The following is a 17,251-nucleotide window of genomic DNA, read 5'->3' as shown; positions in this document are numbered from 1 at the left end:
AATAGAAAAAAGATGAAATTAATGACCAAAAACTTAACAGAAAACCAGAAGGAAGAATTAGAAGCAATGATGGGGATACAGGTAACAAAAAGGGTCAAATATTTAGGAATATGGTTAACACCACAAGGTAAATCACTCAAAGAGAACAATTATGATAAATTACTTCAACAAACAAAGAAAGATTTAGAATCCTGGAATAAGCTGCAGCTCTCCCTATTGGGCAGGATTGCCTCGATTAAAATGAACATATTACCAAAATTTCTTTATTTATTCCAGACAATTCCAATTAAGTTGCCAAAAAATTTTTTCGAAGAATTAAATAAGATTACACTTAAATTTATTTGGCAGGGGAAAAAAGCCAGGATCAATGTAAAGGCCTTACAAGATGCGAAAAGTAGAGGGGGTCTAGCTCTTCCAAACTGGGAATTATATTATTCGGCAGCTATCTTATTATGGTTAAAAGACTGGGTGAACTTACTTAATAAAAGAATTTTAGCATTAGAAGGGCATGACTTCCAGAGAGGGTGACATGCCTTCTTATGGGAAGTGGGAAAACCCAAGCAGTCTTATTTTCACAGACACCTTATTAGGGACTCATTATTAATTAATTGGAAAAAAATATGCAAAAAACACTATCTAAAAATTCCGATCTGGCTATCAACAATGGAGGCAATGGCACATCCCAATAATTTGGACATAACAAAAATGATTAAATACAAAGATTTATTAGATCCGCAAGGAAAATTAAAAACTCGACAAGAATTACAGGAACAGGGATTTAAAATTGATCAGTGGTTATATATTCAAATTCATAGCAGATACAAACAAGACATTAAAGACTTGAATTTATAACAAACTGCAGTATTTAGATAAAATTTTATTAGGATCAAACAAAAAGAACATATCTAAATTCTATAAATATTTACTGGAAGTAGAATTAGAACAAGAGATAGTCAAAGGGAACATGATAGCCTGGAGCAGGAATGTCGGAAGAAGTATTACATTATCAGAATGGGAAAAGATTTGGAACAGAAATACCAAGATTACAAAATCGGCAGCATATAAAGAAAATACATATAAAATGTTTTATAGATGGCACTTGCCCCCTTCGAGGTTGGCGAAAATGAACCCTAACACGAGTCCAAAATGCTGGAAATGTAAAAGCATAGAAGGAACCTTTTTTCACATGTGGTGGTCCTGCAAGGAAACCCAGAAATATTGGCAAAAAATCAGAAAATGGTTGGAGGAGATAACCAAAGAACAAATCGAATACAAACCAGAGTTCTTCCTCCTAGGGATCTCTGACAAACATTTACCCAAAAAGATGAAATATGTAACAATTCATATTTTAACTGCGGCCAGATTAGCGTTCGCTCACTGTTGGAAATCACCTTATACACCTACAGAACAAATGGTTATCCAGAAAATATGTGATTGTGCAGAAATGGACAAATTAACTATAGCACTTAAAAATAAAGAGCCAGGACTTCCGGTTTGTCGGTTCCGCGGCGGCAGGGATTCGCGAAGCTGCGCGATCCCTGCTGCGCTAGCCGCTTTTGGTGCTCGATCCGGACGGGTCCGGAGCTAGGCTGCCCTGCAGGGGCAGCTGAAGATAGGGGATCCGGAGAGGGTTTGGGGGTGTTGCAGACCCTCCCCGGCCGGCAGAACCCCCTTTTCCCAAGACGGTGCAGCGGCAGTCCGCAATGGCCGCCACAAAGAAGCTGGCAGCCGGGTAAGAATGCGCAGGAGGAAGTGGAGAAAGTTTTTGAAAAGAGAAAGTTTTTCTTGGTTCCCAGGACTCTAAGACATATTTAACAAAACTCCTGAAAATTATGACTTTCTGAATGATACCTTCTAGAAGAGGAAAAAGCGGCAGTTTGGTGGTGCTGAAAGGAAAGTTTACTCTCCTTCCCGACGGAATTAATAAGTGGACATTGAGAAACCTGTTTTTTCAGGTAAAACTAGCTTTATGGGATAAGTCGGAAGGGAGAGGACAAAAATATATTCATCTGGTTTGATTTTGTTGGAGGAGATGCCTTAAGGATTTGAAGACAGAAATAGAACTCCAATAAGGCTTCAAAATACAGATTTGGACTTTCTTTTTTCTTTTGTCTGATACTACCCCTGGAAGAGAAAGGGAGAATTTTGTCTTGGCTTGGATTGATTGAGGATTGTGGATTTTGGGATTGTTTTACTTTTTTTTGAAATATCTTGGTTGGTGTAAGAAGAAAGAGGGAAAAAGAAAAGAAAAGAAAAGATCTATAATGGCTTTTTCTTTTGAGGAACTGAGGGAAGAATATGAGCAAACAAAAGCAGCCGGTAAAGATGGTATGGAAAAAGCCTTCCTATTTTTAGAAATGGCGCTGGTTAACTATCAACAAACAATACAACAGATGGAGGCAGAAGAACAACAAGAAAAAGAAGATGAAGACGCCATCTTTAATGAATTCCAAAATTTAACTAAGAAAGAAGGAAGGAAGAAAGCGAGGAAAATGAAGGACTTAAGATCTAAAAAAACATTTAAGAAAGAGAAAAATAAGATGCAAAATAAATATAATGATAGTAAACAAAAGAAAAAGGGAACACAACAGAGAAGGGATGCCAGCAAGGCAGAGGCTAGAAGAAGGGGGGGTAGGAAGATTTGGTGGGGAAGAAAGAAAGGGAAAGGCGGAGAAAAGCCACAAAGTTTTGAACTTAGATGGGAAAAGAGGATTTTTTTTTAGGGACAAAGGGTAAAGTACAATTTCCTTAAAAAAGATTTTGTAAGGTACATAAGATGGTATTGTAACATCTGTATTAGAAATAGAAAATTAGAATGGCTTAAGAGTTAATAAGAAATTAAAATGTTGAAATGTTTAACAATGATTGATTTTAAAATGTAATAAAATATTAAAGGGAAAGGCAATGGGAATGTTATAAGATTTAATATTTAGATTTATTATTTAACTATGTATTTAATCATTTTGGATTTATTACTCTGTTTTTATTGTTATTAAAAGAAAAAAATTAGTAGATAGAATGTACCAAGCAGAATCAGATTGGGTATTAGGTGTTATTTTAAATGTTAATCTAATTAATTTAGGGGAGGATAGAAAGGCATCATACTCTGATTAGTGATTTCAGGAGAAATTCTTTTTTTTTTTTATAAGGAATGAGATAGAGGGATAATAAAGAATGGGCAAAAGATACAAATATAATGATTTAAATTAAGATGGATTAAATAAGATAGAATTATGAAGAGTGAAATGTGTGGAGAAGTTTATATAGAAGATATAGAATGGTAAACAAAATAGGTAATGATATGTAAGATGAGCATGAATATAATTGAAGCCCATATAAAGAGAGGTACCTGGGGCCAAGTTACTTTCCTAAAAGATTTTTATATGTTTGTTTGTTGTGTGTTTATGTTTTTGAGAGTATTAATAAAACCTTGTAGAAATACAGAATGAGAATAATGGTAATCAAGTCAGAAAGAAATAGATGAAATAATAATAGTGAAATTGAATAAGAGTAAAGAGAAGTAAAGAGAAATTGGATAAGAGGTATTTTTATGCTCATATGGAAATGGCTTAAAATAGAATTGTATTGTATAAAATAAGGTTTTATCTGACTTGTAAAATTTATAATGGAAAAAGGTTCAAATATGTAATGGTTGATGATGATTTGTTTGTCTTTGAAATTAATAAAATTTGCTTAAAAAAAATAAAAAATAAAAAGCCTTCAACATTTTACGATAATTGGAACTCTTGGTATAATTGGTTAATCCAGAGATAAACTGCTTAAAAGACAATGGGTAATTTAAGCATAGATATCGATAAGATGTGCGTATTCAAATTAAATTAGAATTGAATCTTGCAGAATGTCAAAAAGGATATTGTCTGTTTTTAAAAGTATTCTTTTCATTTCTTTTTCTCTTTCTTTGCTTCTTCCTTTCTTTCTTTGTGTATGTAATGTTGATATGTTTTTAATTGTAAATTTAATAAAATTTATATATATAAAAAAAGTAAGGCAGTCAGATTATGTTTTCAAGAGTTTACATCTACATTACCAATCCTATTGTTCACCTATTGCTATTCTTCATCTTTATAAGATTTGGGCAGGGAAAAAAAGTAACATCCAAATTGTATGTACTTTTCTGATTTAAACATCTTATTTGTCTTTTTAAAGATCCTGGAAAGTTTAATTTTACACCTCGCCTGTTTATCTTTGGAAGTTCCTCAGGAGAATTCTCAGCCACTGAGTATATTTATCCATCAAGGGACCCCTCTGTGATTAATTCCATGCCCTTCCTTCAGGAAGACCTCTATACAGCCCCACAGCCAGGTAAGTTAACACAGGGGTGAGGAACTATGACCTTTTATGACCTGTGGATTTCATGCTAGCTCAGGAACTCTGGGAGTTGAAGTCCACAAGTCATAAAAGGCCCATAGTTCCCCCACCTCTGATACAGGATTAATAATCACACGAAATTACATATGTTATAAACATCTGAAAAAATTTGTCTCTAGAAAGATGCTTTTGTTTAGATGTGAAAACAGTGAAAGTACATGTGCAATAGTGTGCCAAGCATTATTTTCATTGCCTTTGAACCATACAATATTTTTGAATGATTTATAATTGTCATCACCATAACCATATGGGGAACTGAAAGTTACAGCAACAGGCAAAATGACAGTTCTCTAAACAAATAAGAATTTCTTCTGAGACATCCAAGGAGATATCACTAGGCCACTTAAGGAAAGGCAACAAATTTCCTTCACCTGATTTGCCAGGCAAGGATAGCAGTTTATAAAATAACAAAAAGTGTCCATGCTATGTAAGCCGAGGTGGAGAAGCTCTTCATCTTCTCAACCCCTTTCCTATTGCAGAACCACACTTGATATTATTTCCAATATGTTCCAAATGTTGCTTTGCCACAGATACCTAGAATGTTCAGACTAGGTGTATATCTATCCTGGTTTAGGTCATCAGAAATCTATATGTGTAGTCTTTGGAATGCCTGTTCCCTTTGAAAAATAACATTGATTTAATCTGTGCAGTTCTCTTCCTTGTTGACAACCACCATGAAGTATATCTCTGGCAAGGTTGGTGGCCGGTGGAAAACAAAATTGCAGGATCTGCCCGAATTCGGTGGGCTTCAGACAGAAAATGTGCCATGGAGACTGTTCTACAGTACTGTAAAGGTAATAATAAATACAGGTATGTTCGAAGTGGTGCTGATGCAGCCCAAGAAGAGGGAAAATATGCAGCCAAGCCTAATATTATCAAGGTGATTTTGCTAATGACGTGGAACAGGAATGGGGAAAATACACAATGAAACAATGTGACTAAGCGTGTGGCAGCTTAATCTCCTTAATTCCCAATCTTAAAATATTAAGGCTGGGAGTTCTGAGGATGGTATATGTATATTAGAGGACACAAGACCAGAGGTACAGTATATTCAGCAAAGAACCAGATTTAGATTGCTGTGTAAGTTGGACTAGAATATTCTTCTGAAGATTTATATCCATGTGGATAGTCCTAACCATTCCAATAAGCTTTTAGTAATCTTCCTAGGACATTGGCAGGATTAAGAATAGCCCAGAATTCTTGACATTTCTTTCTATGAAGGTTTATTCTAGCATATTCTAGAACCCTTGCATGGTGGAAATTTCACATCCTCTTAATATTTTTTTTGAGACTAATAATCAAGACTGAATTATGCAGATAAGCATTGGTTTTTTTCCATTACTTTCAAAAAGTTGTGTTGTCCTGAACATGAAGATGAATTTTAGCAGAACTGCATATCAGAATAGAAAACATAAGGGAGTTATAGAATATTCCCTACCAGGTTCAAGCACCTCCCTTTGCTATATGTGAAAACCAGGTTACTTTTAATAAAACAAAAAAAGTAAATGCAAATTCAAATGAATTGTTAGTAAGTAACTGCTACATACACAATATGTAATTTGACATTTCATGTTTAACAAAACCCCTAACAAATTCCACAATAACGTTTTTACAACAAAATAATAATTCTTCAAGTATTATCATATCTAGAAAAAAAACAGAAAAACCCATTGCCCATCTTTCCTGATGAGTATAGAACATTTTAGTATTATATGTTGCTCAGAAAATTTTCTATTATGATATAAGGCAGGGGTGTCAAACTCACCGCACCACGTTGCTGTCACATGACGTTTTGTGACATTTTTCCCTTTTGCGAAACTGGGATATGTATGGCCTGTGCATGACACATCTGGCCCATGGGCCGCCAGTTTGACACCCCTGATATAAGGGAAAGACATCTGGACCAAATGTGTTAAATATTGGTCTGTAACAGAGTATAATAAATTACAGCATTTTATTTATATCGTGCCATAGAATCACATTTATTACATTTATATTTCATTTTTCTTCCAAGCATCTCAATTCCTCATGTATTGAAATTCCCAAAAGAATTTCAGTCTATGATATTTTTGATACATTTTTAAATGTTCAGTTGACAGAGTTTCATATTTAATGAACAAAAGTTTAATAATAATAATAATAATAATAATAATAATAATAATAATAATAATAATAATAATAATAATAATAATAATAATAATAATAATAATAATAATTTCTCAATAATACCAGCAGAACTGCAAAAAAAACCTGCGCTACTTGGGACATCATACATTTTAGGGAGATACTTGGTCGATACCTAAGATGCTGGCAGCAGCCCGTATCAACCGTCAGTACCAGTCAATAATATTTGTGATACATTTTGAAACGTTCTGTTGACTGAGTTTCATGTTTAATGAATATAAGTAAACAATAATAATAACAACAACAACAACAACAACACAGCAGAATCTCACAAACTGATTATCTACAATGTCATGATTGAGTCGCTAAAATCATACATTGGAAGCTTTGCCAGAAGTTTGGGTTTGAATGCAGGAAAAAGTACTGGGAACCCCAAACTAACAAAGTTCTTGAAAATGAACACATCAAGATTTTGTGAAACTTTCTAATCCAAACAGACATTACTGTTGTGAAAAAGAAAAAAGTCTGGTTCATTGATATTGCAATACCAGGTAATGCATGAATTGAAGAGTAACAACTAGAAAAAAATAATGGAATACTGTGATTTGCAAATTGAAGTTGGGCGACTGTGGAGGAAGAAATCAATGGTTGTACCAATAGTAACAGGAGCCCAAATGGCTGCCTAGATACATGGAAATTTTGAATTTATCAGACCTGAATATTCTGACTTTGCAAAAAAAAAAACACCTTACTCGGAACTTCCTATATAAAGCTGTTACTTTAGCAGCTCTTAGGTCCTTGGTTAGGATTTAATCTCTTCAAGTTTTTACCAATCCCAGACTGTGAATCAAATTGAAGATTAAATCTTAAATAATGATGATGGTGATTGCCTACATGTTGCAATTAATACCATCAAAAAATAACATCTGCCTATCCCATGTTCTTGGGAAGGAGTTGATAAGTGGATAAAAATGCTAAGTCCAGTCTAAACGCCTAGCTAAATGTGCCACAAACTATAATAATGAAAAATTCAAAACAGAAAAAAAAACCAAAAATAACCTCACCTCATCCAAAAGCAGGAAGAGAAAGCTGGTTAGATCTAAAAGGAATCCACACCCACGATGCCCCACATAAAATAATTTATTAATGTTACTTATGTACTGAGTACTCAGGGAAGTTGGGAACACATTTTTGAAGTGGTCAAGCAGCTTCCCACTGTCCAGAAAATAATTTGGTTTCAGTCTCTTTAGTATTATATACATTAAAATCATTATGTTTGAAATGTCTACTGCAATATAAAGTGTTTGGTCTTGGGTTTGCTCATAAATAATTCAGAACAGTAAAGAGGGAATATCAGCAATAATTTATTTTGTGAGTAACACTTTTTTCTTAATGTATAGGAAAGAACATGAAGAAGCCTCCTAAATCTTATCTGATCCATGCTGGTCTTGAGCCTTTGACATTTACTAATATGTTTCCCAGCTGGGAACACAGAGACGACATTGCTGAAATCACCGAAATGGTAAATCAATTTTTTTTCGTCAGTTTTCTCAGTTTTCTGTCTGCATTTGGATATGCTGGAGCTTCATAGTAGGAAGCACAAATATCCAGGGAGTTAACCTGGATAGGGTGCTTGAATCTTTTCAGGGCAGTGAGTTTAAAACAATAGGGAGGGGATGAATTCTAACTGAGGTTTTATTACCTATTCATTATTTTTTCAAGGCCCAAGGAAATATATTAGTGCTAAAGCAACAATGAACTAAAAACTGTTAGATAGCGAGCCAGGAGTTACTCCTTATCTTTCTCAGGAAATGGATTTCTTGTTTGTGAAAAGCTGGAGTTTGTGATAGTTGCACCTTTTCCTTTGTAATATAATAGAGAGCTTTATTTAGAACTATGAAGGCTGAAATATAAATTTAAGGTAACAATGGGAGAATATTAATTTGTAAATAAAGTATGAAACTTAAGACTGAGCCAATTAAAGAGAATATGATATTGGATTATTTTAATAGAATCATAAAATGTAAAAATTATTTGAGACCATCTCTTAACAACTCCCTGTCTCGGGGGGGGGGGCATTTTTGCTCCCAGAAGGCTCCCCTAGGGCTCAGGAAGGGGAAAAAAACAGCTTGGAAGGGGTGCACTGCACCTCCCCACCCTCCAATTTGGGGCCTTCTGAGCCTTAGGGAAGCCTTGGGGGGTGTTTTTGCTCCCAGGAAATTTCCCTGGAGCCCAGGAAGGCAAAACATGGGGGGAGCTGTATCCCCCCCCCTCTATTTTTTGCCTTCCTGGGCCTCAGGGAAGCCTCCTGGGTGAAGCAGTAAGACAGCAGGGAATCCCAGAACAGCTGATCATAGGAACAGCTGATGGTTGGGAGAGGGGGAAAAAAGAAATACCTTAAAGAGTGACGATGTTGGGCATGTGCACAATGTTGCACATGCGCGATAAGGACTGACTGGGCGGGGAGGAGAGGAATGGGCGGAGAGGGGAGGGGCCAGCCAGGGCACAATTTGCCGGTTCTCCAAACTGCGCAGAATCATAACAACCGGTTCTATAGAACCGGTCCGAACCAGTAGAATCCCACCCCTGCTCCCCAGTCTTATATTTATGTCTCTGGTTTTTCTGATCCAAATATAGGATTATGCATTTGTTTCTATTGAAATTCACATTGCTACTTTCTGCTTATTGTACAGTATAGCTGTAATGTTCTCAGTCTTTTGTATTCAGGTGTCTTTTGCAAATTTGATAAATATTTCTTCTAATTTGCCAATCCAAGTATTTATAAATACGTTGAATAGGATAGGATTTGGAATGGCTCTGTGACTTGGATTAAAAGACCTCCAAAAGTCCCTTCCAACTCTGCTGTTCTATTCTATTCTTAAATAAGCAAGCAATTAAATAAACAAACAAACTTGATTTCTCTGTAGAGATTACTTGGCTGAATTGAGGGTGATAACCCATAGCTTTGCTTCCCTGAAGAATTCAAACTCCATATGAAACTGGTTCAGATTATTTTTGTTTATTGTTTCTATTTGGATTATTTTGTTCTGTAACCTCTGGTTCTTCCTCAGGATGCTGAAGCTTATAATCAGATCATTCTGGTAGAAGACGTGCTGGCCAAGCTATGCCAAAAGTTTTATCCACTTGCTGATCTCTTAGCAAGGCCTCTCCCTGAGGGAGTGGACCCACTTAATCTTGAAATCTACCTTTCAAATGAGGACTTTGAGGTAAGCTAGAATAACTCACCGTTATCTCTCTGTTTTGTATTCCTTTTGTATGTTTGTCTACATTTTTAATTCTTTCATTTTGATCATGTTCAGGCTGCATTACAATTAACTAGAGAAGAATACAACGCACTGCCTTCTTGGAAGCAGGTGAACCTCAAAAAGGCAAAAGGGCTTTTCTGAAAGGGCCAGAATTGAATCATGGGCTGGAGTTGGAATGGAACGTGTCCGTTGGCATCTCTTGGCCAACGTAGCATGCCTGTTTTCACCCTCAAAAGTGAGATTCTGTCTGAAGTTACTAGGCTCTGCTATATGTTCTGAAGTCATATCATAATGTAAATGTGCGACAAGCATCTTTGGAAGACATTTTGTTGGGCAACAGTTCCAAAGTATAGGCCACGTTTAGATATTATGTTCTTTGTACTCTGAGCAGGAACTTTTCTGATTGCTGATCCTTTGGCTACTCACACTACGTGTCATTTGAGTTTTGAAAATGCTCTTTTTGTAAAGTTTTATTTTGTTCAAGCTGTGGATTTTCAAAAGGATTCGTATTTATGTAAACGCATAGGAGAAGGATGTATTTAACAATGCAGTTTGTATTATTCATTTTCAACACTTTTGTAAAGAAAGTTCCAGGAAAGTAGCTAGACTTATTATTTTATCTTCGACTATGGCTGATTTTCAGCTTTCTCCCTTCCTTATTCTGGATTTTTTTAATTGCAAAAGTATTGTTCTCAAAGCTGTTTTCAGCTGCTAAACTGAACAAAGAATTATCATATGCATTTCTAGAGAAGCTCACTGAATCCAAATTTATATCCCAAAAATGTATAGTGCCTTGTTTTTTGTTGTTCATGTACAGTTTATGTATCAAAATATTGGCCTGCTTTTTAAAATGACTCAGAACATACTTTACTTTTATAATAGTAGAAACTAAAAACACCTTGATTTGTAATAATGTGGGAAACATAAATCATCTTTTGTTATAAACACTTAAAGTTTCAGAATAAATGTGTAGCAATGGACTGGCTCCTTATTCTCTCTTTTGCCATCTGAAGTAGATAACTGGATGGAGCATTTTGCTTTATAAATTACTGTGGGAAATGTTTGCATTGCACGGACAGCAAACAAGCAAAATGCCTCTAAGAAAAATAAATAAATCCATAGACTCTTTTCATCCCATTTTCATGACTAAAACTGTTCTGTGCAGACAATAAAGATTTTTGATTGTACATTTTAAAGTGTCATAAAATAGGGGCTGATCTGTACATAAAAATAGGGTACCTATATTGCAGATTCCCCTGTATATTAAAGGCTCTAATTAGATCAAAATGATGTCCATCACAACTAGCAGCTTTCATCTCATGGGAGTTGAAGTCCAATAAGATCATGATAATAGAATAATATCTTGGCCATTAAATCTTCTCCCTCAGGATCAATCTTTATTATGTCTTTTGGCACTAACAGTACCACAACTGTGTGGCACACAGAGTCAAGTAACTTTCTAGTTGTTATTTGTAGGGAAAAGGAGGGTAAGGAACAAATAACATTTTAGAAAGGAGCCTACAAAGGAGCAGATAAGCATTACTTTCTGGGAATGGTTTAAAATAGCATTGCAATGGAGTATATATCAAATATAACATTTAGTACTCCAGACTTAGAATATGTGTGATTAACCTAAGTCCCATTAATTTTGATGATCCATAAGCATGATATATGTCTGGATCCAACTTAGACTCTTGTGTCAATTTTTCCTTATATGTAAAGCTGTAAGCGTAATTTATTGTGTGTTTCAGTAATGCGATGGTGGCTACATAAATCTAATTTGAAGTTCAGATTCAGTCCATGAACATCTGGATAAATCTTGATTCTGGCAAGCTTCTGTGCAGTGTCAAACTTGCAAAGGGATTATTTCATTATGAGGAAATAATGAACCCTATTTCTGTGGCATTAAATTTAGTATTGATTTGAAACAAAGTATGATTGACCATGTTTGTATACTCTGTAAGCCTGTAATGTTTATTCTTATACACAAGATGTTTCTCTTCTTTTTCTCTGCAACATCACAAATAAAGTATTCAATTTTTAGCTTTTTTTTAAGCTTTTAGTTTCAGGAAAGTATTCCTGGGGGAAAAACACCCTTAGGCAAGGAACACCTACAAGCCATTAAGATAAGTAACATGATGAATTCTTCAGATATTGTTCTTAATCTGACTAAACCAAATGCAGGCAAAGCCTATTGAATTGCCCTGACAAATAAATTCGGACTAATTTTACAAACACAAACTTTTAAAAAGTCTGATATCAAGTTGTCTAAGATACTATCAAATACCAACCTTTAAAAAACAGCTAGAAGTTAGTGCAGTACACTGATATATCTACATGTTTGAGATTAAGCACTGGGTTTAGAACATTTATCCTGAGTTCCTTGCACTTTTAGTCTGAATTATTTGCTAGAAAAAGCTTGGTTTACAATTGAGTCATTATGGCCCTGCAGCTTCATATTTCTGTAGCTTGTGTATTTCATAGTAATAAGTCCTATTTTCATCTGTAGCACTAGCAGTAAAGAATCTTGAGGGTCTTTTAATTAGAGGGGCTCTAATGGAGGGTGCTCTCTGAGCTTGATTGTTTGCTTGCAGATGTTTCACTACCCAAACTAGACATCATTGGAGCTGGTAGGGAGTGAAGAATTCCAGTCCCTACCAGAACTGATTATGTTACCTATTTTGAGTAATGAAATGACTGCAAGTAAACAACCAAATTCAGGGAGTACCAAGAACCCCTCATTTCAACCTGAGGTACAAATATTTTCCTATGTTAAGATTGTGATGTGTCACTTCATTTATTAAATGATTAAAATGCAGAAAGAATGGGAAATGAAAGCTTAAATAGTGTAAATGTTAGATTACACATAAATTTCTCATTTCCAACCAGATTAAGTCTTGAAAGTGAGCTACTAGAAGGCACACAGAGATTGCTAGGGTCTTGCAGTTTGTTTGCAAGTTCAACCATTTTCCTGTTATGCCAAATACAGCTCTTTCCTATCTCCTGTTCTCCTGATCTATTCCTCCCCAGTGTGGCATTTCCCTTCTCAACATTTTCAGCTAGCAGTTCTGCGGATCGTCCAAAAACACATCTGGAGAGATGAACCACCCAACAACTCCTTTTGAACTTACAAATAAAATTCAAATTTGTTATTTGTGTAAACATAAACTGCTAAAGGAGGTTTATGCAAAGCAAAATGGAAAGTAATCGAGATTGTTTCATCAAATTTGTACAAAATATTCGCTACACTGTAAGGCAAGGGTCTTCAAACCTGGCAAGTTTAATAAGCCTTGTGGACTTCAACTCCCAGAATTCCTGAGCTAACATGACTGGAGGAGGAATTCTGGGAGTTGAAGTCCACAAGGATTAAACTTGCCAAGTTTGAAGACCCCTGCTAAGGGACTCACCTTCACTATTGAGAGCTGTGGGTTTCACAGAGTTGACTGTAATTTATAAGATTGATTGTGGAAGGGAGGGTAGATCTGGTTTGTATCACCAAGACATTATCCATGTATTAGGATTGCATCAGCCAAGATCTCATAGCAGGGAAGGATAGGGATAATAAATTGGGTCTGTGCAGTTCTACAGACAGGAGATCCTGCTTGTGTGCTTGAGTTAAGGGACAATCTGGGTGTGTTGAAGTCCATTAACCTTATTAATCCAGATTCTAGTCATAAATGATTTCCATATGCTCTCCTTGAGGGAGGAGTCAAGGGCAATTCAAGAACTCTTGCTAGCTCGTAGTCCTAAGTGAGGTCCCAGCCCTTTCAGAAAAGTTTGGAAGACAGAACGGACCATTCATTGTCTGTGGTTAAGGAGCTGTATTACACGATATATTTTTGACTATTTGGCTTATGCTTCTGTTTTGTACATTCTTAACCTTAATACTGTAGCGTAACCTGCTCGGAATTGCTTAGCTTGGAAGAACATAGTGAACTTAGTAATAAACAAAAATGATCTAATGATGACCAAACCAAGGCACCACCCCTGTGGGTAATCCATACACTCCTCTCACTCAAATGATGGTTTCCTGGGGAATTTTGGGATTTAAAGTTAAGTTTTCTTAAAGTTCAAGGTTAAAAAACATTTCTGGGTGATCAGTAGGTAAACACAAATGCAAGGCATACATATAATATCTATATATATCTATATCTATCTATATCTATATCTATATCTATCTATATCTATATCTATATCTATATATATATATATATATATATATATATATATATATATATATATATATTTGTTTTCTTAAGTTTTCGTGGGTACTTACATGTATGGCCTTCAGCTTTGTTCGGGTATTTTCCCACGTCATTATAGTTGTGCTTTTAAAGTTGTAGCAGCGTTTCAGCAGAATCTCATCTACCATCATCAGGCTTCTGTATTGTGTCCGTCTGTGAGTCAGACGGACACAATACAGAAGCCTGATGATGGCAGATGAGATTCTGCTGAAACGTTGCTACAACTATATATATATAAAATAAAACCCTGGTAGGGAGGGAAGACAATACATATACTCCTGTGCAAAGATGTTTCTCTTGGCAAAAATTTGCAGTGAATATCTTCAAGAGAAAGACATTATTCGCAAAATGTCAGCAAGAGATGCTAATGGCAACACTTCCATGATCAGTCGCTCACATTTCATAATGCCTGAGCAAGGTATCTGTCCTTTTCAGAATCGAGATAGTAGTACCCAATATCATTAAAATAAATGGGGCAGTAAAGAAACCAGTGAGGCAGATCTTTATCCTGGACTGGCAGCTGGATTGTGCCCAGCAGGATTTGATATTAATCTACCATCAATCAATACCATCTATATAGTTTGAAATCTCTGAAAACCAAGCATAATTAATTCGAAATTATATTACTTGGGTGACATGCCCCCTTGTGATTGTACAGCTTTTAGTATGGAACGAATTCAGAGTGTGTGACAGCTGCCCGTCAGCCCTAGAATCCCTGGCACATAAATGTGACTGCATAGCTTCTCATAATGATTCAGCAGAGGCATAAACATGGCTGAAAGAGGATATGTTTACAAGAGACTTAACAAGTGCTTTATTTCCATGTTCCTTCAAACTTGCGCTTTCCAAAACCCTGGCTAAATGGGAGCTTGCTATCTGTCAGCAAGATGCTCTCTTTTTGTCCCGTTGAGGTCAGCATTGACGCTTGGCAACCGCCTAGACAGATCCCTTCGGTTTTCTCAGCAGGGTTTCCATAGTGGTTTGCCTTTACTTTCCTCCTAAGTCTGAGAGAAAGTGACTGGTTTTTATATGTATTGCATTTTTTAAAACAATACTCTTCAGGCATCTCTGCTTGATCATTTTTATAAAACTGTAATGTTTCATAAAGGTTCCATTTTTCTTTCTTGTAGAACCATCAAAACTTGGATAACGTTCTGCCTAATTCTCAACTGAGAGAAGGCTCAAGGCAACTGAGTGAAACAAATAATAATCAACAAAAAAAAGGAGGGGGGGCGGGAAATCAGTTAAGATTTAAATATCACTATCAAACATCCTGAAATAAGAAAAATGAAAGTATTAAATGGCATCACTGTTTAGAATAGACAGTCCTCATCAGCCATAATAGACACTGATAATTTTCTCGGTTGTTAAGTGAAAAGCAGAAAGGCAGATAATTAATTATATCTGTCCTTCTATTTATTATATTCATTTATGTATGTTGGGTTCAGTGGTGGGGTCCAAATATTGTTGCCACCGGTTCAGTGGGCGTGGTTTGGTGGGCGCAGAGGCATTCTACCTCGCCTCCTGCAAGCCTGCACGCTCCCGGTCACTTCAGCAGCTACCTCACGCGGCACTATTCTGTGCCACGTAAAGCAGCTGCGCTTCAAATTCAGTGGATAAAGGTGAGTATGGGAGCCCAGGCGGGCGGGCGGGTGGGCCCAACAGCAGAGCTATTAGAGCAGTGGAGGGAACTGGTTCGGTCTCCTCTGCTCATCGCTTCTACCGGCTCTTCAGAACCAGGAAGAACCGGTCGAATACCCACCACTGGTTGGGCTGGAAGATACATAGAAATGGTTCAGCTTTACTGCATGAAAAAAAATGTCCTTTATTAGAGTATGCTGTAAAATTTATTCTGATAAAGGCTCTTCTGTTCAGAAACCACATCTGTAGGGATCATCCTAATTTCATTGAAATCCTGCAAACCCCTGGATATTAGGAAAGAGGGTTATATTTTGCTTACACATTAAAATGCTGCCTTTCTGAATGCAAAAATCTCCCACCTCAACATGTTGAACATCATCCTAAGCACTTCCAAATGCCTTTTGAACAGGTAGAAGTCCTGTAAAGTAAAGTAGGAGCAAAGTGCTAGAATTCCTGTAAAGAGGGGGGTTAAGTGGTCCCTCTTCTGCTTGCAAGAATTAAACCTTCCCTACTAGAGTGGGGTATGGGAAGAACTGAACTTGGAACATTAATGTCAGATTACAGGCTTCTTTGTTGCCTTTCTCATTCTGCAGACTAGGTCTCTATGGTCTCAGTTATGCTGCTATTCTGTTTATTCTGCTTTATTCTGTTGTTGTGTTTTGTTATTCTGATTCTAGCCTGAAAAAAATCAAGACTAAAACTTCCTGCTACAAAGTCTCTCCCTACCTCCCTCTCTCCCACCCCCTCTCTCCCTCCCCTCTCTCCCCTCCTTCCCTCTCTACCTTTCCCTCCTCTCTCTCCCCTCCCTCTCTTTCTTTCCCTCTTCTCCCTCTCTCCCTCCCTCTCCTTCCCCCTCCCTCTCCCTCTCTCTCTGTCTCCCTCCTCTCCCTCCCTCCCTTTCTCTCCCCCTCCCTCCGTCTCCCCTCCCGCCCTCTCTTTCTCTCTCCCTCTCTCCCCCTCCCTCTCTCCTTCTCCCTCCCTCCCTCCCTACCTCTCCCTCCCTCTCTCTTCCCCACCCTCTGCCTCTCTCTCTCTCTGCCTCCCTCTCTCTCTTGGGATGGGCTGTAACCAAATTGTTTATTGCTATCTTTCTTGATTTTTATCTGCTAAGTGATTTTAATTTAATCTGTATGGGAAAGAGGGAAAATGCCACGTCACACAGCTTCCAGCACTATGAATCTAAATTAAACTTACATTTCAAGGCCTCATTGCTGTCACACGCCTAGCCAGAAATATGGAGTCCTCGGTGCCTGCCAGCAATCCTGTCAGTCTAGGCAGCGCCCACCAGCTTAGCTTCAGGAAGGCACTCTGGGCTACCAGCCAGGGAATTGTGGCTGTTAAATCTGCTTCTCCTAAGGGTATAATTTAACTGTTTCACTCCTGCCAAATTCCAGTAATAAAATAGGGTCTGTACTTGGCGTGTCACTCCCATCAGTCTGCAGGGCTGGAAATCTGAGTCAAAACATTTCCCTTTTTTTCCCCCTTTCCTTTTTAACATAGAGCCTGACAGAATTGAGGTGTGGACAGCACCATTAGTACTATTTTAGCTTAGATTCATTAACAATCCAATGCCTGGCCTCAGTGTTA

The 17,251-nt window shown here is 36.9% G+C and overlaps 1 protein-coding gene and 1 long non-coding RNA gene across 52 annotated transcripts in view; one reads left to right on the top strand and one right to left on the bottom strand.

Annotated features, from left to right (window-relative positions):
• The window catches only part of SVIL (supervillin), a 175,580-nt gene extending 164,823 nt beyond the window's left edge, over positions 1 to 10,757 (top strand). For all 50 annotated transcript variants that reach the window (XM_087945129.1, XM_087945126.1, XM_087945124.1 and 47 more), the window contains 5 exons: positions 4,168 to 4,323; positions 5,040 to 5,183; positions 7,914 to 8,035; positions 9,585 to 9,740; positions 9,834 to 10,757. In XM_087945129.1, the coding sequence (XP_087801255.1) occupies positions 4,168 to 4,323; positions 5,040 to 5,183; positions 7,914 to 8,035; positions 9,585 to 9,740; positions 9,834 to 9,920 (665 nt within the window). In that variant the 3' untranslated portion in view covers positions 9,921 to 10,757. The remainder of the gene's footprint in view (positions 1 to 4,167; positions 4,324 to 5,039; positions 5,184 to 7,913; positions 8,036 to 9,584; positions 9,741 to 9,833) is intronic.
• Positions 1 to 16,957, bottom strand: part of LOC148128775 (uncharacterized) — a 28,896-nt gene extending 11,939 nt beyond the window's left edge. Inside the window, exons 1-2 of one of the 2 annotated variants that reach the window (XR_015745580.1) lie at positions 16,859 to 16,952; positions 15,984 to 16,082 (exon numbers count right to left, since the gene is read on the bottom strand). This is a non-coding gene — a long non-coding RNA (uncharacterized LOC148128775). Of the gene's footprint in view, positions 1 to 15,983; positions 16,083 to 16,858 lie in introns of both variants that reach the window. The other variant, XR_015745579.1, reaches the window with a different exon arrangement.
• Positions 16,958 to 17,251: the final 294 nt, after the last annotated feature.

Source organism: Notechis scutatus, chromosome Z, assembly GCF_049901735.1.
Source record: "Notechis scutatus isolate UNSWTSFEM ecotype Mainland chromosome Z, rNotScu1.2, whole genome shotgun sequence".
Lineage (NCBI taxonomy): Eukaryota > Metazoa > Chordata > Lepidosauria > Squamata > Elapidae > Notechis > Notechis scutatus.
Note: the sequence above shows the minus strand (reverse complement) of the source record. Positions and strands in the feature narration are given on the sequence as shown.